Source organism: Penicillium canariense (genome assembly GCF_028826845.1).
Source record: "Penicillium canariense strain IBT 26290 chromosome Unknown utg000004l_segment0_segment0, whole genome shotgun sequence".
Classification (NCBI taxonomy): Eukaryota; Fungi; Ascomycota; class Eurotiomycetes; order Eurotiales; family Aspergillaceae; genus Penicillium; species Penicillium canariense.
In genome coordinates, this window is record NW_026622731.1 from 893,585 (window position 1) to 912,330 (window position 18,746).

Consider the following 18,746-nt stretch of genomic DNA (forward strand, 5'->3'; position numbering starts at 1 on the left):
GACCATTTACACAATGCCTTGGTGTCACCAACAGCACACTCCTCTCTTCACACTATCACACAGCATATGCCGTCGAAGCCTGCCCTGGGCCCCTTTCTCAAACACCCTTTCGATAATCTGCGATTCACATACATTCGCCGACTGATCTTATTTCTTGGTACAGTCCCACCTCCGCCCTACGGGACCGCGCTAAAATTAAGGGCATGGCTCAGCCCCGTGGCTGAGTAAGGGCGTCCCCGGGCTGACGCAGCTCTCTCAGCAGGCCGCAGCTGCACTGTACTGAACTGAACCGACCTCACGTTATCACCATACGGCGTATGTCTGCGCCATGCGGGCCTGTCATTGAATACACACTCTCTGCGAACTCGACTCCAACCCTCATCCGATGCACATCGCCCACCTCTCGCTCGCGCGATAATCATCTGTCATGGCCACCCTGGCCTCGTCCCCCCCGACCTCGCCATCATGGCCGAAGCGGCGTCCTCGCGCGTGGGCGCTTCGCTGTGAGCGCTACTGCTGTGCGGCGGCAAGCTGCTTCCCACTGGCATTCGTGTATGGGTTGACAACGTGGGCGGTGTATGTGGAAGTTAGTATTGGGTTTAAGGAGCACCGGAGTGCTTGGATTGGTATGGACACTCCAGAAGATGGATTGGACGGATGCCTCGGACGTGATTGATGAATTAGCGGACTAACGACTTTTTGATCTGATACAGGGATCCCGAGCACTCTTCTCGGCCTTCTCCTCTACGGCTGTCTAAACGCTTCCTATACTGTCGCCGTCTTCACGGACCCGGGCTCGCCCTTGACAACACGCCGTGGCAACGGCCGCCACGAGTACAGCGCCTTGCCTGTCACTGAGTACCCGGAGTTTACATCTTACACGGTCAGCTCATCCGGTGGCTCGCGCTACTGCAAGAAATGCCAGTGTCCGAAGCCAGACCGCGCGCACCACTGCTCGACATGCAAGCGGTGTGTGCTGAAGATGGACCACCACTGTCCATGGCTGGCGACGTGCGTTGGAATGTATAACTACAAGGCGTTCCTGCTGTTCCTGATCTATACGTCACTGTTCTGCTGGGTTTGTTTCGCCGTGTCGGCCGTGTGGACGTGGACAGAGATTTTGAATGATACTCGATACATGGATACCTATTTGCCAGTCAACGTGGTGCTGTTAGCGATTCTGGGAGGCATTATTGGACTCGTTTTGACGGGTTTTACGGCGTGGCATATTAGTCTGGCGGTGCGGGGAGTTACGACTATCGAGTGTCTCGAGAAGACAAGATATGTCTCGCCGCTACGCAAGGCGCTGGATCGGCAGCACTTCGAGCATGGTGCGGGCAATGGCCATGCTACGGATCCGAATAACGAGAGCCTGGCCCACCGACTACAGGGCTACGGCAACCAAATACTGGAGGCACACGCCAATGCGATTCCAGGCGTGACTCGCGCTGAAGAAGGCGAAGAACGACTTTCCCCTGCACCCTACACACCCGATCAAGGTCCCAATCTTGAAAATCAAAATCATCTTACCCCCGCCCAACAAGCTCTCACCCGATCCTACGCTGAGATGGAACGCCAGCGCGAGCATGAGCGATACCAGGACTGGATCAACGACCAAGACAGTGAAAAAATGCCCAGTGCATTTGACCACGGCTGGCGCCGCAACCTAGCCCACCTCTTCGGCGACCAGCCTCTCCTCTGGCCCTTGCCCATCTGTACGACTACTGGTGACGGATGGCGCTGGGAGCCGAGCCCGCGGTTCCTCGAGGCACGTGAGCGGGTCCGTATTAGTCGAGAACAGGAGGCTAGCAATGAGCAGCAGTACCACCGCGACTTGTACTCGCGGAATATGGATAATAGCCATGCCTGGGGGTAAATGGCGCAGGTGCCGCGCCGCCGCAACTGCAACCGAGTTGGACTCCCAACCGACGACCGCAGGATGCACCCGAGCGACCACCGACGAGCGTATCTATGCAGACACTTGCGCCGATGTCTCCGCGACCACGACCAGGGGATAGCGATTTCGAGGATGAGTCCGAAGGGAATGGGTTGCTTGACCCGGAGGCTGGGAAAATCCAGAAGCCACAAGGGCGAAATAGAGACACTGATGAGTGGCGTGACTGGGATGATTGAAATGGGATGCTTAAAGCCGCAAACAGAGCGCATTTCTGGGGAGACTACAGCAGTTTATTTGCATGGATTGGCGTTCGGTGATAACATGATAACTTGTTATCCGCCGATGATGCCAAGTTGGCATTTTCTCATTGCGGAGTATTATGGCGCTACGTGACGTTTGTTAAATACGAAGCGACAACTTTTATCTGTACATCCAGCTTCTTGCTTGCAATTACTACATTTCGGTTTCGTTTATTCATTTGACGCGTCGCGGCGGTCTTGGTGACCCGCTGGTTTCTGCCTTGGTGCCTGAGCCCGATATCGTTGATCTAATCGGCAATCGATGATCTTATCCTCTCCATCTCCACACTTCTACGTCCACGTTTACCTCTACTTCCGCATCATCTCGACTCGACAATATTAACGGCTTCACCTATTCCATATAAAATCAATCTACCGCCAAAATGACATCCCCTTCAACACGCCGCCTTCTTAAGGAATCAACAGACCTCCAGAAAAACCCCAGCCCCTACTTCACCGCATCCCCAACATCAGACAACCTGCACGACTGGCACTTCACTCTCGCCGGCCCACCCAGTCCAACCCCCTACGCCGCCGGCCTGTACCATGGGCGCATCACCTTCCCGCTAGCATACCCGCTCCGCCCGCCAAGCTTCCGTTTCCTCACACCGTCGGGCCGCTTCGAGGTCAACCGCGAGATCTGCCTGAGCATCTCGGGCCACCACGAGGAGACGTGGCAGCCGGCATGGGGGGTGCGCACGGCGCTGCTGGCCATCCGGAGCGAGATCATGGGGGCGGAGAGTCAGGGGCAGGTTGGTGGGATGGAGGGGAATGAGGAAATGCGGAGGGAGTTTGCGCGCGCGAGTCGCGGGTGGGTTTGTCGCGAGTGTGGTGAAAGTAATGAGCAGGTTATGCGGGAGTGGTGGGATGTTTGTCGGCAGAGAGGTGTGGAGGTTGATGTTGAAGGGAGTGAGGTTGAGGGAGGGAAGAAGGAGGCTGAGGAGGAGAGAGGACTGGAGGGTCCGACTGAAGTTGTTGGTGAGGAGTCTGCATCTACACCGGCGCCTGCGGATCCAACTTCGGCATATCCAGCACCTGCAGTCCCGCCAGCTCCCCAAGGACCCTCGACTCCAGCAGCATTGTCAGCAGCGCTATCTACTCAGCCCAGCACCCGCCCTCGCCCAAGGCCAACATTACCTGCTCCTGCTACTGTAGCTGGCACTGTGGCTGCGACTACAACCTCAACTGAGCCCGCAAACAGCCCGTGGCTGGACCGCGCAATCATTGGCATTGTCATTGCCCTCATCATTCTAGTCACCAAGCGTGTGGTTGATGTCGACGATCTATAAGTTGCCCACTTACCACTCTCCACGAAGCAAGCTGGCTCTGCTTTGTGTATATTGTATCAGACTACTGCATGGTGTTTAGGATCTTTTCGGCCGATTATTTGTTTCTTTACAGCGTTGGATACCATACAAGAACATTGAGCGTTTATTTCAATTCACTTTTAATTGATTGAATACACAAATTCATTATCACTAATCATACAAGGAGGCAAGAATGCATCTCTCTTCTCAGGCAATAGCAACCGGCTCCTCAACCTGTATCGCCTCCGGATCCTTCTCCACCAGGGTCATCCACCACCACTCGCGCACCATCCAGCCAGCCTTCATACTGCATCCCTGCCGGGCCACAACACCGACCTCGGCCAACCATTCCAGCAGCAGTTCAATCTCCCACGCGCCCATGGCAGGCTTGAGCATACCCGAGATGCGTTCCGCACTGAGACCCTGCCGCATAGAAACGCAGCCCAGCACCGAGGCGATGGCCATCTCCCATAGCTGAGGGACCAGGTAGCCATGGATATCGTACCACAGGGGCAGTTTCGGTGGGACGCTGGCGTCTTCCGATGAGGGCGGCAACGGGGCGGCGATGCTAGATGCTTGAGTCTCCACCGGATTCCCGTATACGTATGAAGCGGTCGGGCGAACTTCTATGGCGAAGCGCAGGCGGCCCTTGTCCATCTGCCGGGTGAGGTATCCACCATCTGTCAGGCCCCACTTGTCGCGCGGCTGGCCATGGGGGTGGAGAGTGAGGTATCCGGCGTTATAGAGGTTTATCAAAGCGAGGATATCGCCGTCTTCTGCGTGGTACTGTACTTCGAAGGACCCTGCGCTTTGCAGCTGGGGATCCAGAACGGCTGTCTTGAAGTACGCAGCGCGCTTTAGGATACTGCAGTCGATGAGACGCTTGCGGTTCAACGATGAGAGAAGATGATCTGTGAGATCGTAGTTGCGACCTGGTACAACGCGGCCCTTGTTTCCCATGCTGATGACACGCTCTGTAAGTAATGACTGCACGGCCGAATCGAGGAGTTGCTTGCCGAAGGGTTTCAGCGCCTCCTGGGCCTTCGTGGGGTTGTAGGTCGACTCTGATGCGGCGACATTGGCGCGTACCCAAGTCTTGATGGCATCGAGGCGGGCAAGGTCGTTCCTTCGGGCCCCTTGAACTGTGCGGTCTTGATCGGCGCCGACTTGCACTGCGAATGGGACATGGGCCATGAGGCCACGCTTGAAATTGATGGTGATGCCCGAGGTGTGGGTATACAACTCATCGGCCATGGGAACAGTCTCGGGGCGAAGTTCGAAGATGCTATCAAACTCTTCCCTGGTCGAGGGTAGCAGCGGAGCCTTTTCAGATGTAGAGAACTCAAGTTCAATATTAGCCCACTCGACGACAGCTGGCCAGTTGTATTTGTCCAGGTTGTCATAGTCGATCTTAGGAACCGTGCCTTTGGAATATGCTTCAAGGAATTGCTCCTGGAAATTACGTTGCATGCCGACGATCTGCAATCTACTCTTGTTCAGGATAGATTTGGCATGATCCTGGATGAAAGTGGGGTCATGTTTGGGGAAAGCAGCACACACTAGCTCCCAGTCGACAGCCCGGGCCTCTGCACCACCTGCGAGGATTCTGACGGCGACGATGGCAACCATGATCTTCCGGTAAAGAGCCTGGTCAAGTGGAGGGAGAACACCTCGGCGGCGGGTACGGTGTGTTGCGACATCAGCCTTTACTCCATATCGGCCAGGGATGGAAGTATCGACCGCATCGATACGACGACGCAAAGGAGCTCCAATTGTGTGATATGGCTGGAATCCCGGTGGCATCACAGTAGAAGACACTTCTGCACGAGGCCGGATCTCGCGCAATATTCCTCCATGCCGAGTTGTCATGATGGTTCTGGGTGGGGAAGGAGAAGGAACTGGCTCATCGACATCGAAGCGAATTTCACCCTCAATTGGCACGGTTTCAAACTCGTCACTAACGGTTTGCCCAATGTACGTGCCAGCTCCGTCATGGTGCTCATCGAAAATTTCCCCGTGTTCGAGCTCCCACCTGAGAATCTTCTCTGCCCTCGCGTGGAATGTTTTGACGCGGCCTTTCTGAGTTACATTTGGAGCCGATGCCAGCTCAGCCAGCTCACGGACAGAATCTTTCGCACTGTCACTGATGGGCTTCCTAACAAGTGTACGCAGTTTCCTCGTCGCGCCGAATGCGCCGAATGTAGCAAAAGTACCAGAGCTCGGGTGGAAGTCTTGCTTCGGGTACATGAGCATGGCATAGGGCCCAATGGCAGACATTGTTTTGATAAGCCGTGAGGAATCACTTGTGGGCTTTCTCCCAGGCTTGCCGGTGCTGGGCCGAGAAATCAACGTCTGGGGGGCCCCTGTCAGAGGGTCTTGACCAGGTGGATGGCGACGGATTTTCATGAGTCGTTTGGAGCCAGCGGTGGAAGAATCGCCGGAAAGTCCAAGTTCACCTTCCAACGTCCTCAACAAGTCCCTTTGGACCCTGCGTTCGGTCCTCTCCTCTTCTGCCTTAACAGTAGCAGGTTTTTCGTGCAACTGAACCGTCGCACCTGGTATAACAGGCAACACAAGCTTTGGTATGCCCGTTTGGCCACTGGATCGGACAAGTTCGGGATCCAATTCAACGTTAGGCGAATAAGAGATCCGCTGATCAGTTGAGGCAAGAAGCTTGCGTTGCATGCTCTTGATCAAAGGGTCATCTGGTGACATGTCTGGCTTGGCCAAGATGGTCTTGGTGACCATAACGTCTTTAGGACCTTTGCCGCAGAATGTCAATTGCCGAAGTTTGCCAGCGTCAACCAGGTTCTTGATCGCTGTTCTAACGGTGCGATTATCAGGTCTTTCTTTGTACTTTTGTTTGAACCACAGTGTTGCAAATGGGAACCACATCTCCGGAGTAGAAGGGTATGCTCCGCCAGCCTTCTCCACGATCTCCATGATGAGCTTCCTGCGAAGGAGACTAACAGAGCCGCCCCGATCAGCCGCGCCATGTGATAGTTTGGTGGTCTGAGCCCGCGTGTTGGAAGCGGATGGGCTCAGAGGCTTCGTAAACCAATCCCTCGAGAACGGCTGGGGTTTTCTTGATCGTGGAGAACCCGCATTTTGCTTCTCGGGGCTATTGGTAGTCCCTGATCTTGGGGCTTGGGGTGTTTCTGGAAGGGAAACCTGCTCCAGAGAACCGACACGATGCCGGTTAGGCGTAGCCGGTTGAGTCTGCTTTTCACTCGGTAGATGGATAGCGGAACCCTTATCCTGCGGAGCGGACGGGGCTGCCTCAGCCGCATGGGGAGTTTGAACAGCTTTCTCTTGCACTGCGGTTTCTGAATCCGTTGGGGTTTCCCGGTTGGCCACATCTTGGGGCTCGTCAAGGCGGGGATGCTTTTTGGGTCTCCGGCCACGCCTGGGCTGTCCAGAGGCAGTGAGTGCTGGTGTTGGAGAATCAGTGTAATTCAATTCATCATAGGCCCGCTTTCGACTAGTAGAGGTCCCAGAGGTAGACTGGAGAGCGGCAGCTGGTCCAAAAGCTGTGAAACCTTCGGAGTTAAATGCTGTGGACACCGAAATTGGAACATCGTTTTGGTGTGAGCCAGACACTTCTAGTGTTTCTTCCTGTGACTGAACGTTCTCTTCACCTGTTTTCCTCTCCATCTGCGGAAACCAGGGGAAAGATGCCAGTTTGGTCGATTTGAAAACTGCAATTCGACTTCTCGCAGGGCGACCTTGCCTCATCCCCACCGGTCTCCTTTTGCCTTGCGGCGTAACATAGACACCGGGGTTCGGGCATGCATTGATAAGAACGTTATATTCCGTCCAAGACTCATCCATTCCCAATGCCTCCAACCTTTCTCTTTCAGAAAGGCCCGCCAACTTCGCCAACTTCGCCTGTTTTCCGTTGAGCTTGGGTGTACAACGAGGTGTCTGTGCCCATGACATATGATCTGGAACCTCGGGTGGGACATAATCCAACTCCATCTCATCGGAATCGGGGTTTCCAGGAGAGCTTCTCTCCATTTTGAACATACTTGTTCGTCCTTGAGGACCCTTCTTCCGTGAGCCCTTTGGACGGCCGCCATGACGGCGACCTCCAATCGGCGACGGTATTACAGTTCCAGCTATGCCTTGTTGGCCCATGTCAATAGCTGTGCAGTCGTTAGAAATGAGCATATACCAAATTGAACATTTTCCATCAGAAGGCAAACACGTACTATAATGACCATCCCGAAGTCTGACTGGCATAGGATCACTGCTTGACAGAAGGTAGGTTGGTGGCTTGCAGACGGCGAGCGCCTCAAATAAGCTCGCATTGCCGTTATTCACCAATTTCTTAACGGCACTTGTTTCAGGAAAACCGTATTCATCGAGCTGTGCGACGGCGTCGACTGGAGGAATATAGCAATTTGCCGCTTTGGCCTTTTGAACTGGGAACTCCACAGCCTCCCACACTGCTTGCCCACTCTCAACCAGCTTTGCAAAGTTATGTACCGAGTAATGGACGTAATAAAATATGGTCTTGTCAATTGCCGTATCCCGAACAATAGCAAGGTGCCGGAGGTGAACCGGCTGAGACAGTTGCCAGCAATCGACCAGACGATGCAGTGCACTTTCGGAAGGCCGACGGTAAAAGCTGCCAAAGCAAATGCGGTTTATATCCTTAAGAGTTCAGGTTATCAGCCATGATCCCTCCGGTTCCATTGTAGTCGAACTCACATGATTGGTGATCCCCGCAGTCCCAGAATGGTTTACGATGTCAAAGACTTGGTTGCCCAAGGTGCGGTCCGGCGTCCATGACGGCACAGTTCGTCCAGCATCGACGACATGCTTCTCCTTCTCCACCTTAACAGCCCCATCCTCTGCACCGGCGGTCTTCTCCCCCGCGACATCAAGCTCTATGTCATCATCCACGTCCGCTTGGTCATCCGCACCCCTATTCAAGTCCCCACTGACGGCATGAAATTTCTCCATGTCATTTTCGGTGGGGTCACGGACGAGCATCACGCATGAATGCATCATCTCATATTGCGACTCGGCCCTCACCCGCTTTAGTACTCCGATCCGTTCAAACTTGCGAAGGGCACGAGACAGAATTCGCCAGCGCCAGCGATCTTCAAACCCAAGGCGTTTTTTGAGATCATTACGGGTAATGATGCCGAATTCTTTGAGAATCTCGAACAACTTGGTAGCGAAAGCCTCGAAGTCGATCATGGCACTTTCGGCTGTGCCTTCGGCCTTTGAGTCGCCCCCAGTTGGTTTCAAGAATCGACGAAGCGTACAAAGACTGGTCCGAGCTGATCTGATTTGGATTGCACGTTTTTCGATGTAGCCTTTCTGCTGCAGGGCGTCTGTTCGCTTGGGGACTGAGCGTTTGTCTTGACCACTGAGTCTCACCAGGTCTGTTTGTGCGATGCCGCCGGACTTGTGTGATGCAATTATTGAAAGTAAAACGAACTCGCTCGCGGGTACCTTGGTCTCATCTGGCTCATGCCCTGTGAGAGCGTACCACATCCTCTCTTTCGAGACGAAGATCCGGATGGGCGAGGAAGACGAGGCAGCGGATGATGCATCTTGATCCTTCTCTGCTTCCGGGTCGTCGCGACGAGTTGTTCCTTCGATCTGAAGATCTTTCTGCTCCAACTCGTCCAGGCTGAGTTGATTCCATTCATTGTTCTCCCCCACAAACACCTCAGGATTGCGTGCGAGCCATGACCAAACCTTAGCTTTGAAGCGGCGATCAACAGTCTGGTGCCGCTGGGTCGTATCCTGAGAAGTGTTCTGGTAGAAAAATTCAATTGCCTTGAGAATCTCCGACAAGGTCGCGCCTAGATGCAGGTCAGCTTCGTGTCAAACTCACTGTATGAAGGATAGTAAGGAGGTGCCAGTTCAGGGAAACTGGAATGTGCCACCAAGAAATACATGACTGGTAAGGGAAGACAATTGGATGGTCGACGCCAAGCAGAAATCCCGAATACCCTCAAACGTGAGACATGCATGTTCCAGTGTCCGATGATGGATGATGCGCAGAGCGCATATAGATAGATCATGCTGAGAAAAGTGGGTCTCAAGACCAAGCTATACGCACCTTGGTTACCACACAGCGCGACCTCATTCAACAGGAACTCGATCAGCTCCTGCAAGCTAGGCGCCATGGTTATACCATCACGGTTCGAGGAAATATTCAGTAAGTAAATCGGGTGAAGGGGACTCTTGGGGAAGTGAAGTGTTAACGCGGGTCGGAATTTTCGAGAGCAAAAACTGTGTTTCGAACGCGGGTCCTCGAATTTGCCGCCTTTCCAGGCAGTCACGTGCAAGTCCCAGCTCCCGGTAATTGTCGCCTGATAATGAAGGCATGCCACTAAGTTGAGTTAATTATCAGACACTCAGACACCAACCTCTCGCGCAGCAGTCCATTTACTCTCCTCCGTATATATGAGATACTATCTATGAAAAAGGCAGGTGCAAGCTGGAAAGCAGCGTAGTAGCTTTCCAAACACCAGCCATCTGCTGCTTTCATTTTGGCCAACATTAGATCTTCATCTTGTACTACCGAGGCTGAGAGGGTCCCTTCTAAGAGTGTGGTCTAGATCCCAAATGGAATGGGCAGCAAGACCCGGCAAACTAGGAATACTAGTGAAGGAAATTGGCCTCTGTATGTGCTTTTTGGAGGAAATCGGTGGAGCAACTCAGTACCTCAGTCATTTTGTGGGCCATAGAAGCGTCGGACGCATTGTAGCTATGATGCCAATGAACTGTAAATAATTTCCAGCTCTACAGTGGTAGTGCAAGAGTTTGAAACTATTTCCCTTATTGCCAAGACTTATCTATCGGATAAAAATCTACTGAAAAATCTGGAATCAAACCACAAAAACTTAATTTCCTGTATACACCTATCCACCTCAATAACCGCCTGTGCCCTATAGGGCATTGGAGTCGGTAAATTAGCTAATATACAGTGCGTTGAGTGTAGGGAGTTCGCGGTATGTGCGTAGGAAATGGTTTCAAACTTTTGCACTGCCGCTGTATATGACCCATCCGTTCAATCTTCTGGGCTCGATTGCTTGGCATTGATACTCATGGATAGATCCGGTGTGGATCGCAATTATCTACTCTCTCTGGAGGGGGCCTTACAAGATAGGTCCGACGAGGCTTGGGAGAATGTCTAGACAGTCGTAGTACTATCTTGGACAGAACCATACGCATGTGTGCAAATTCACATTCCATTCGCCGTCGATATCCTCCTCAATCTAGATATCGCCTCCGAGCCATCCGAGCCTAGGCTTCGGCCATCCACTCACCTTCACGGAAAATCATTCACGGCGGTTAAAAACGCCGACTGCCGATCCGGGGGTCCCGCTGAGTCAAGGATTAACTTGCAGCTCCACTGGGATTGAGAATCCAAATTTGAGTAGAAAAACACGGCAATAAGGAGTAGACTGGGAATCGTATCCGATCGGACCGAGCTCGGCATTTGAGTGCTGTAGAAAGAGAGACTCATTCGTATGCCGGCATATATCGCACATGGACCCTTTGATGTTTCCTTTAACCGTGCCAAAATTATGAAACCCTCTTAAACCACGCTGGCGGGTCAAGTCAGGCTCGACCCAGCGATCGGCAGGATTGTCTGGCTGGGATCGGCGTCCGAGCTCAGGCGGAGTTCCATGTCTCAGCAGCCCGATTTCCATAAGCAGCGCCATTTCCTGTTTATGTGGGCGGCACCAACCACAACATGCGTCGGCAAGGGCACAGGGATAATGTGATGAGTAACGCGTGTCCGCCAGGGACATGGTAGGCCGACTGCATTCTCACATCATATTGATCTGCGTTCCGAGGTACTCCGTAGTAATGTTTAGTCCTCTGCTCCAGTCTTCGTTCGGCGTTGTCTGTGATTTGGCTAGGCTTTTCCATCCAGATGCCATGCACTCCGAATGCGCTGAGCGAATACGCCGGGTGGCCAACCAGACTCTGGTGACAGGGGCGCTGCGCCTCAAGAGGGTTGTCCTTGGCACGTTGTCCTTGGCACATTTGGAGGCAAAAGAAAGACCTCCCGAAGTCACCGAGACCAGAAGGGTTCGTTATTATAGGCTGGCTGCCTAACTGATCACCTGAAGTATTGCGGGCCTTGGAAAGTCCTCGGTACTTGTACATTGAAAAAGAGCATACGTATACTTGGATACTCCAAGTGGAAGGCCAGTGTTTGCATGACATCACGGGGCCACCACGATCATTTTACGTCAGGTACTTCCGCGCGCCGCCAACTTTGTACGGCTGTGCTTGTACCTCCGTCGTTTCCGGAAACTAAAAAACCCGCTTTTTCTTCGATTGTCCCTCCCTATCTTCCAGTTTTCCCCTTTTACTGCCGTCTCAAGCGGGCATCGTCCAGAATACCTCGACATGTCCTAAGCCATCGACTCCCTCTTACCCAACCGTTGAGCGTTCTCCGTTGAGAACAATAATTGAGCGCTTCGCGCCGTCTCCTGAAACTCGACTTGCGCTACCCGCCACTATCGCCACGCAGATGGAGGAAGGAATCGACTCCGGTTTGCCGACCGAACCGCCTCCGCTTCCCTACTCTCTGCACACTCGAAAGAAGGCGATCGCTTTTTTCTGGTTCCTTTTTGTCTTCGATACGTTGGGTCAGCCGCTGATCCTGTACTGGGTGCTAACGTACTGCACCAATCTATCGGCCAATTTGGGTATGTTGGGTGGCTTGATACGTCTTCTGAGCTCTTCATGGTGGTAATTGCTGATATGAGTCCGCAGTGTTCTCCATTGTCACAGCCTGCTTGGGCGGCGTCTCCGTTTTTGAATACTTCTACCGTTTACACAACCTCTTTCGAAAGAATTCGCGCGCTCGACCGTTGAACGCTCGGAAATCATGGGTAGGCTGTTTTGTCACGATTGAGAAATTGGCATGGGGCTAATATGAGCACTGGGCAGCTGGACTTCTTCCATATCAACTTCACCATCGTCTGGCTCATTTTGGCCGTCGAACTCATTATGTAAGTCGGCTCGCGGTGCCCAAAGCCAGTCGCAAGCATCCTGACAGCAGTCTAGCGGAACCGTACCTAAGCAGCCCTATGGTGAGATTCAGTTGTCTCTTATTGTCATCTATCGTGATTTTTCACTAACAGTCTCTAGTGCGCCTGGTCGCTATGGTTCTCCCGACCGTTATGTTCTACTTCGGCTTCGTCCACCTCACCCTCGACGTCCTCCGCATGATGGGTTTCAAAGCACCCTTCCGAATCTCCTCCACACCGAAAGGATCCGTTATGCCCACCGCACTATATGCGCTGATTGAAGATGTCGTAGCCGTGGACGGAGGTGGTGGTCAAATGTATCGATATGCGCTGCGGACCCGATACCTGTCAAGCCCATACTTCCGCCGAATGCTCTTCGAAATGAACTGTTTCTGGAGCGGCGGCTCCATCATCTTCGCCGCCGCCATCACCGTGGTGATCTTCACCGTCTCAGAACCCGTTGCGTTCACGGTAAGTTTGCTTGAAATGGGTGGCGGCCAGGCTAAGAACCCGACTGACATCACATTCGACAGCTGGGCTGGAGCTTGCCGTTCGCTTGGGCAGGGGTCTGGACACTGATCACAATCCCCTGGGTCCAGAGTGACCTGCGCCGCGAGAAGAAAGCTTGGGCCGAGAATCGCGGGCAAGGCGGCATCCGTTGGGCCGACGATATCACTGCGCCCACGCGCACTCGTTTCGAATCTGTTCAAGAGTACATACCCAGCCTCCTGCCCTGGGTTCGCGAGAAACAGGCTGGCCCGTCAACGCCCTCTGCCGACTGTGCCGATGAAGTTGCACATAAATCTGAGAGCGTGCCCGACAGCGTCCCGGATGGCGTTTCTGACGGCAATTCCGGAGACCCTCATAGTACACTCAGTGTAGACGGTACCCCTTGCCGTTCCACCGACATCCCCGAGAATGCCGCAGCAAGTGTGACCGACAACCCACCCCCGGACGACAAGAACTAAAACATAGCTTATTTTGTAATACTTCCTGTAATGACTTGACGACAATTGTTTCTCGACGGCATTGTTTCTCGACCTTTGGATAGGCTCGATGCATAAGATTGAAAGATCTTCATTTTGGATTGCATATGAAAACGAACACGAAAACAACTTGGTGCTCGGAAGAAATTATAGACTGGTGGCTTGGCATCGCGGCGTTCTTTGATTGGTTTTCGTTCAGCAGCTTTTCGTCTTGTATGTAGATACCCTTGACCTCAAGCAGACATGGTGATTGCACGCTGTACAATTCTTTCTATTTTCTAATTCAAACGGGCAACCAAAAATCATTTCTGAAGTTCCACAAGCCTAGTTATGAAGAGTATTCAACTCGATTGAAGGTCGTTCAGCCGTGTTCATCAGGCAATTGCTGCGAGCCATACCGGCTGCGTGTATATCAGCCTGTACTAGAATGGTAGATTTTGTTTCCAAAATCCACTCCGGTGAATTTTATTGCTTACCTTCACCTGCCTAAGGCTCGCGCACACAATGAACTGGACCTGCAAACCAAGTCTGCTATACCCTATGTCTCCGCAAGTAGTTCCGATCCTTGAGACATATAAGAGTCTCTATAAGGAGACTGGCAAGAAGCAGCCATCCTGCAAGAATGCCCGGTATGCAAAAAGACTGTTAACATATAATCACAGGTGCTAGCACCATCATAACAAATTTCATCTCTCCGGAGGAGGCCGTGGTAACTGGCAAAATGGGATGCCACTCTACCATTTCCAAACAAGTTCTCACCTAGTTGGTAAATTTTCCATACGATGGATCCAAGCAGCCTAGAGAGGGCGTGGCCAAGCCAAAGCATTCGTATCGGAATGCGTCTCCAATTCCAGAGTGACTGAAAAAGCTTGCACAGATTGATCCACTAATCGGACCCAACTAGGATGGCAAGTTGTCAAGGCTCTAATATCGACTACATCGCCAACGGAGGAGCTGAGCTAGACAGGGCAGAATGAAGCAGATCCTGAGATCAAATGCGGCTGCAGGAAACCTGCATTGTTTGTTATGCGGACAAGGGAAGCCAGGCGAAGATTGAAGTGGCCGTAAAAAATTTCTCATGCTTCTCGAATAACCCTTTTCTAAAGTATGTATTTGTTGCCGTTCCCATTTCTTGACATTTCCAGTTTATACAGATGGATGTTTGTGGATCGGGAATGAACGAGTTTATTAGGTGAAAGACTTCCAACGCAGTCGAATCATTAGCTATCATTAGTTCGTGCCATGGTGACAAAGCGCTGTCGGTGCTGCTGGGCTGAGATCGAATGGTATGTCAATATCTTGTGGGACTGTTGTGGTCATGACTTCCAGAATATTGAGACGAGAACATGGAAGCATTACTGACAAGGTGTGAGAACGTGTTGATATCTGTACAGCTCCTTTTAGTGGCGTAGCTGTAGGTATCTCGGATGGCAGGCCCCAAAGCTGCGAGGAGCCACTGGCAATATCTATTGATCAAGCATTAGATTGCATATTCTCATTCCGTTATGTCCAACTCCAGTCGCTTTACGTTATATGGCTCAAGGGGAGGAGGATTGCTGTTGACAGAAAAAATGCCAAATTCTTGTGATGTTTTCCCCAGTACTGAGGCGCCACTGGGGGTGAGGATCAATACCCCGGGCTGTGAAGCGGAAGGAGAAATCTCTGTCCACTTAGGAAAGACTGTCCTCCGGGGCTGGTCACAAGTTCTGGAGATGGCTCAATGCAACCCATTGGCATTTCCAGCATGGCAGGATTTAATGGCTGAGCTTCGCGTGGTTCGCAAGAATCCTGCTGACAGAGAGACCGAAGACCGTTGACTTCACGGAGTAGACCATCACGCTCAGCCCGAAGGGTCTGGTTGACACGACCCGCTCGAAGGCTTTTGGTCTGCTGGGTCCTGCGATGCCAAGTACTTGCATCCACAATGATATGCTTCGAGGGCGTTGTGTTGGGCCTTTTTGATCGGCGATGATCCCATAAGCTCTTACATAGTGTTAGCACCAAGTGCTACTCAGTGTGATTAGGCAACTGCCCATCAAGCGCTTGCTGAAAGCCTCGCGGCGTGACTGCTCAAACTCACAGTTGACAGTCTGGTCCTCCACCGTCCAATTCCTAATTCGTTTCTTCTTTGGTTTCTGCGCACCCGCCCCGGAGATGCCAGGCTGATCGCTCATGAATGTAGCTGCTCCGACTTCCATCTTGCAGTGATCCGATAGGGTTTTCTCTCTTAGCCGTTCACTGATCCATATAATCGAGGTAGCGTATATCGGTCATGTAGATGTCAGTATCAATGGTTAGTCGTAGGCCTGAATGGTGCGCAATAACAAACAGTCCAGTAACAACTAGGGTGCCATTGCCAAACGCCTAGTTCTTTTACGGAACTTGCACAAACAAGCCAGCCCTTTTGATCCATGCCAGGTCAAGTATCTGAGTATAGACGGTATGTTTGTGGGTATTGTGTCCAGAGCCCGTGTGGATGTGTGCGACACGAAGAGGTCCTCGTTTGACGGTCGAGAATTATAGGCTCGACATTGCCATCAACCTTGTACCAACGCGCCAGCTGTCGGTGGTTCCCACGCAGAGTGGGCTCTGGGGTGATCAGGGGATATGCTGTGCTTGGTCAGAGTTGGGTGAGCACACAATCAAGGGGCGTAAGCAGGATAGAAAATATTCCGATCCTGCCCGGGCGCCAAGAAGCAGACGAAAATCAGATGAAAATGATGGAATGGGGGCATGGGAATAGCCCAATGTAGCAGCTCGGGAGAGACTCGAACATGCACGAAAGACAAATCGATTGAAACGCGTCAGGTGGCTGGGATGACCGTGTCCATTCCCTGGACTTAACCGCAACGCATAAGGCTGAAAATACCACGCGGGCGGCGCCACAGCACCACCGGCGGCTTGCCGAGAAACCGTAGGCTGCAGGTTTATGTATGCCAAGAGCCCGTGCAGGTGTGAGACGGCGAGACCGCTGTGGTGCTGACACCGCATCGAACTGCGAGAAGTATAGTCCGTATGGACTCCAAAAATAGTCCCATAGGCAGACTGCTATGAGTCAACGCACTAACATAAATCCAGAAGCTCCAGAGACGCAGCCCTATATAGAAAACAATTCCTGCGAACCAACGGATCGGAGTGCCAAGTCTCGGGAAGAGTCTCCACCCGCAGAAAATATCAGCCATCACACTACCAAAGAGGGCCCTCAGGTCCCACACTTTCCATCAGAAAGGCGTTGGCGGAGGCCAGATGGCTCCATCTGGGAAAGCTAGCTGGGCCCGTGGCAACTGACTTTTCCAGACCGCCCCATAGTGTCATAATATCTCTCACACATTCCGGTTTTTACTCCCCGTTCCCTCCCCCCTATAACCCCCCCGTCTTCTCACCACCATGTCGACATTCCTCCAGTTAAATGCTTCCTCTCTACCATGCGCCCGCGCTGAGCAATAACACGGGCTAACTGAACGCGACTGTGCGTGCGTGTTGCCGATTGCTGCGCCCAATTCCGCAACCCAATTCTCCGGCCTTCATCTAATTCGCCCCGGATCCTTCTCCTTTCCTTCCCCTCAGCTTCTCATATCGCAGGGTCCAAGCTGTTCCTGGCGCCCGCTAGCTGCAAGCTTATCACGGCCCCTCCCGACCCGTCTAGCTGCTCTTATTCGCAAGCCGGGGAAGTCGGGTTGACCTTCACCGCAACGATAACGCGACACCTCTTTCTCTCTCCGATCCCCCTGGTCCCGGTGCCATTGGACATTCCCAACCCGTCCTTGCCTCGGACTACGGCCCGTGCCTGCTGCAGTCGTCCTTCCACATTCTTTGTGTTAAGAAGGCACAACCCCCAGGGACCTTCACCGAGCTTCTGTGAAAGCTGAAGGCACCCGTCTCACCCCACACCTCGATTTCGACTGATTGCTCTCGAATATTTGTCACCATGGACGTCCACTTATAGCATCCGTCTCGTCCCTTTGTCCTTTCTGCATTCCAGCGCTACTTCCATTACCCCGACCTCTTATACATCGATTCTGTTTGGACGATCTATTAAGATCCTTTCCCAAATCCGTGCGCCTTTTATTGACTTTTATATTGCCATCTCCAACCATGGCCCCCAATCTCTTCCTGTGTCTCCGCACCCTCTGCTGTCCCTCCTACTGGTTCCAGCAAGGCGAACGCATCGACGGCAATGTGAACCGTGAGCAGCATTGGGAAACCCCCGTCCCCGGAACCTACAAGTTCTTCCCGGGTCGCGGCTGGCATCTCATCCAGCGTGATGGATGTGACTACGAAGAAAAGGTCCCTGCTGCTCTGGTCTACTGCCGCATCCTCCACCGATATATGTTTGAATCCGAGCTCGCAGAGCGCAGCCGCTGGTTCTCGGCTCCGCTACACAAGGGTGGTCCTCCCGAGCAGCTGCACTTCTTCCTTCTCGACGACGGCGTCCACTGGGTTGCTGGCTGGGATGCCAAGGGTCGTTTCATTCCTGGACCTTATCCCAAGTGGTGGCTCGATGAGGATGGAGAGACCTTGCGCCGCCGCGCTTCTCCCCCCACGAGTGCCAATGTGTCCCGGTGCAGCAGTATCATCGCAGGCAAGTTCGAGTGAACGGCCTTTCAGCTAGCCACCGCACCGGTGGTTATCCTATCTACCACTGTTATTATTCTATTTTCAAATGGCCTTGATTCCCAACACGCACCCGCTGGCGCTTTCTTTTGGCTTTGCAAAGCGTTCAAGCGTGTCTGTGTTGTCTGTTCACCAAAAGTGTTTTGATCTCGGTTCTACGGGATAGTTATGTCTCCGTTTCGGTTCTTATCAACACGGTTCTTATATGTTTAGTCTTTTGGAGGTTATAGAGATTAGATTAGACTTGCTTTCATCGAGTCTCTTTGAATGATCTTCGACGGCGCATGGGTAGATGTGTCAGGCCTTGGTCTCGTTCATTGGGGGACGCACATTCCATAGAATTTTGATACGACGATTAGTTGCATCACGCGGAGATATTTCCCTCTTCGACTCGGTTCCAGTTTCCTAATCTCTCCCGATTGCTCACTTCCTGTGTGATCTATTATCCCCATGCAAACTCTGCCCTACGCACTTGCATTGGAATGTTCGTGGTACCCCAATCTGCGGTCCAGATCATAATAGAATGGCTTATGAACAGGCTACCATTGGGGATATGTGGTGTCTGTGGCACTTGTGTGGCACTAGCTGCATTTGTAAATACTCGACATTAAGGCTCAGATCCTGAC

At 52.5% G+C, this 18,746-nt stretch overlaps 6 protein-coding genes across 6 annotated transcripts; 4 read left to right on the forward strand and 2 right to left on the reverse strand.

The window, feature by feature from the left end:
• Nucleotides 1-427: 427 nt before the first annotated feature.
• N7482_006666 (uncharacterized protein) lies at nt 428-1,876 on the forward strand (the record flags this gene model as incomplete). The annotated part of the gene is made up of 2 exons (XM_056688791.1): nt 428-668; nt 714-1,876. 2 exons carry the CDS (start codon nt 428-430, stop codon nt 1,874-1,876), a joined length of 1,404 nt encoding a protein of 467 aa, XP_056541220.1.
• Nucleotides 1,877-2,579: 703 nt separating this feature from the next.
• Nucleotides 2,580-3,485, forward strand: N7482_006667 (ubiquitin-conjugating enzyme E2; the record flags this gene model as incomplete). The annotated part of the gene is made up of 1 exon (XM_056688792.1): nt 2,580-3,485. The coding sequence occupies one exon, from the start codon at nt 2,580-2,582 to the stop codon at nt 3,483-3,485; it is 906 nt and encodes a 301-aa protein (XP_056541221.1).
• A 225-nt stretch (nt 3,486-3,710) lies between these two features.
• Nucleotides 3,711-9,652, reverse strand: N7482_006668 (uncharacterized protein; the record flags this gene model as incomplete). The annotated part of the gene is made up of 4 exons (XM_056688793.1): nt 3,711-7,648; nt 7,715-8,159; nt 8,217-9,325; nt 9,586-9,652. The coding sequence occupies 4 exons, from the start codon at nt 9,650-9,652 to the stop codon at nt 3,711-3,713; spliced, it is 5,559 nt and encodes a 1,852-aa protein (XP_056541222.1).
• Nucleotides 9,653-12,018: 2,366 nt separating this feature from the next.
• Nucleotides 12,019-13,488, forward strand: N7482_006669 (uncharacterized protein; the record flags this gene model as incomplete). The annotated part of the gene is made up of 6 exons (XM_056688794.1): nt 12,019-12,196; nt 12,264-12,382; nt 12,441-12,502; nt 12,558-12,583; nt 12,642-12,991; nt 13,054-13,488. The coding sequence occupies 6 exons, from the start codon at nt 12,019-12,021 to the stop codon at nt 13,486-13,488; spliced, it is 1,170 nt and encodes a 389-aa protein (XP_056541223.1).
• A 2,012-nt stretch (nt 13,489-15,500) lies between these two features.
• N7482_006670 (uncharacterized protein) lies at nt 15,501-15,704 on the reverse strand (the record flags this gene model as incomplete). Its single annotated transcript, XM_056688795.1, has 1 exon — nt 15,501-15,704. The coding sequence occupies one exon, from the start codon at nt 15,702-15,704 to the stop codon at nt 15,501-15,503; it is 204 nt and encodes a 67-aa protein (XP_056541224.1).
• Nucleotides 15,705-17,601: 1,897 nt separating this feature from the next.
• N7482_006671 (uncharacterized protein) lies at nt 17,602-18,102 on the forward strand (the record flags this gene model as incomplete). Its single annotated transcript, XM_056688796.1, has 1 exon — nt 17,602-18,102. The coding sequence occupies one exon, from the start codon at nt 17,602-17,604 to the stop codon at nt 18,100-18,102; it is 501 nt and encodes a 166-aa protein (XP_056541225.1).
• Nucleotides 18,103-18,746: the final 644 nt, after the last annotated feature.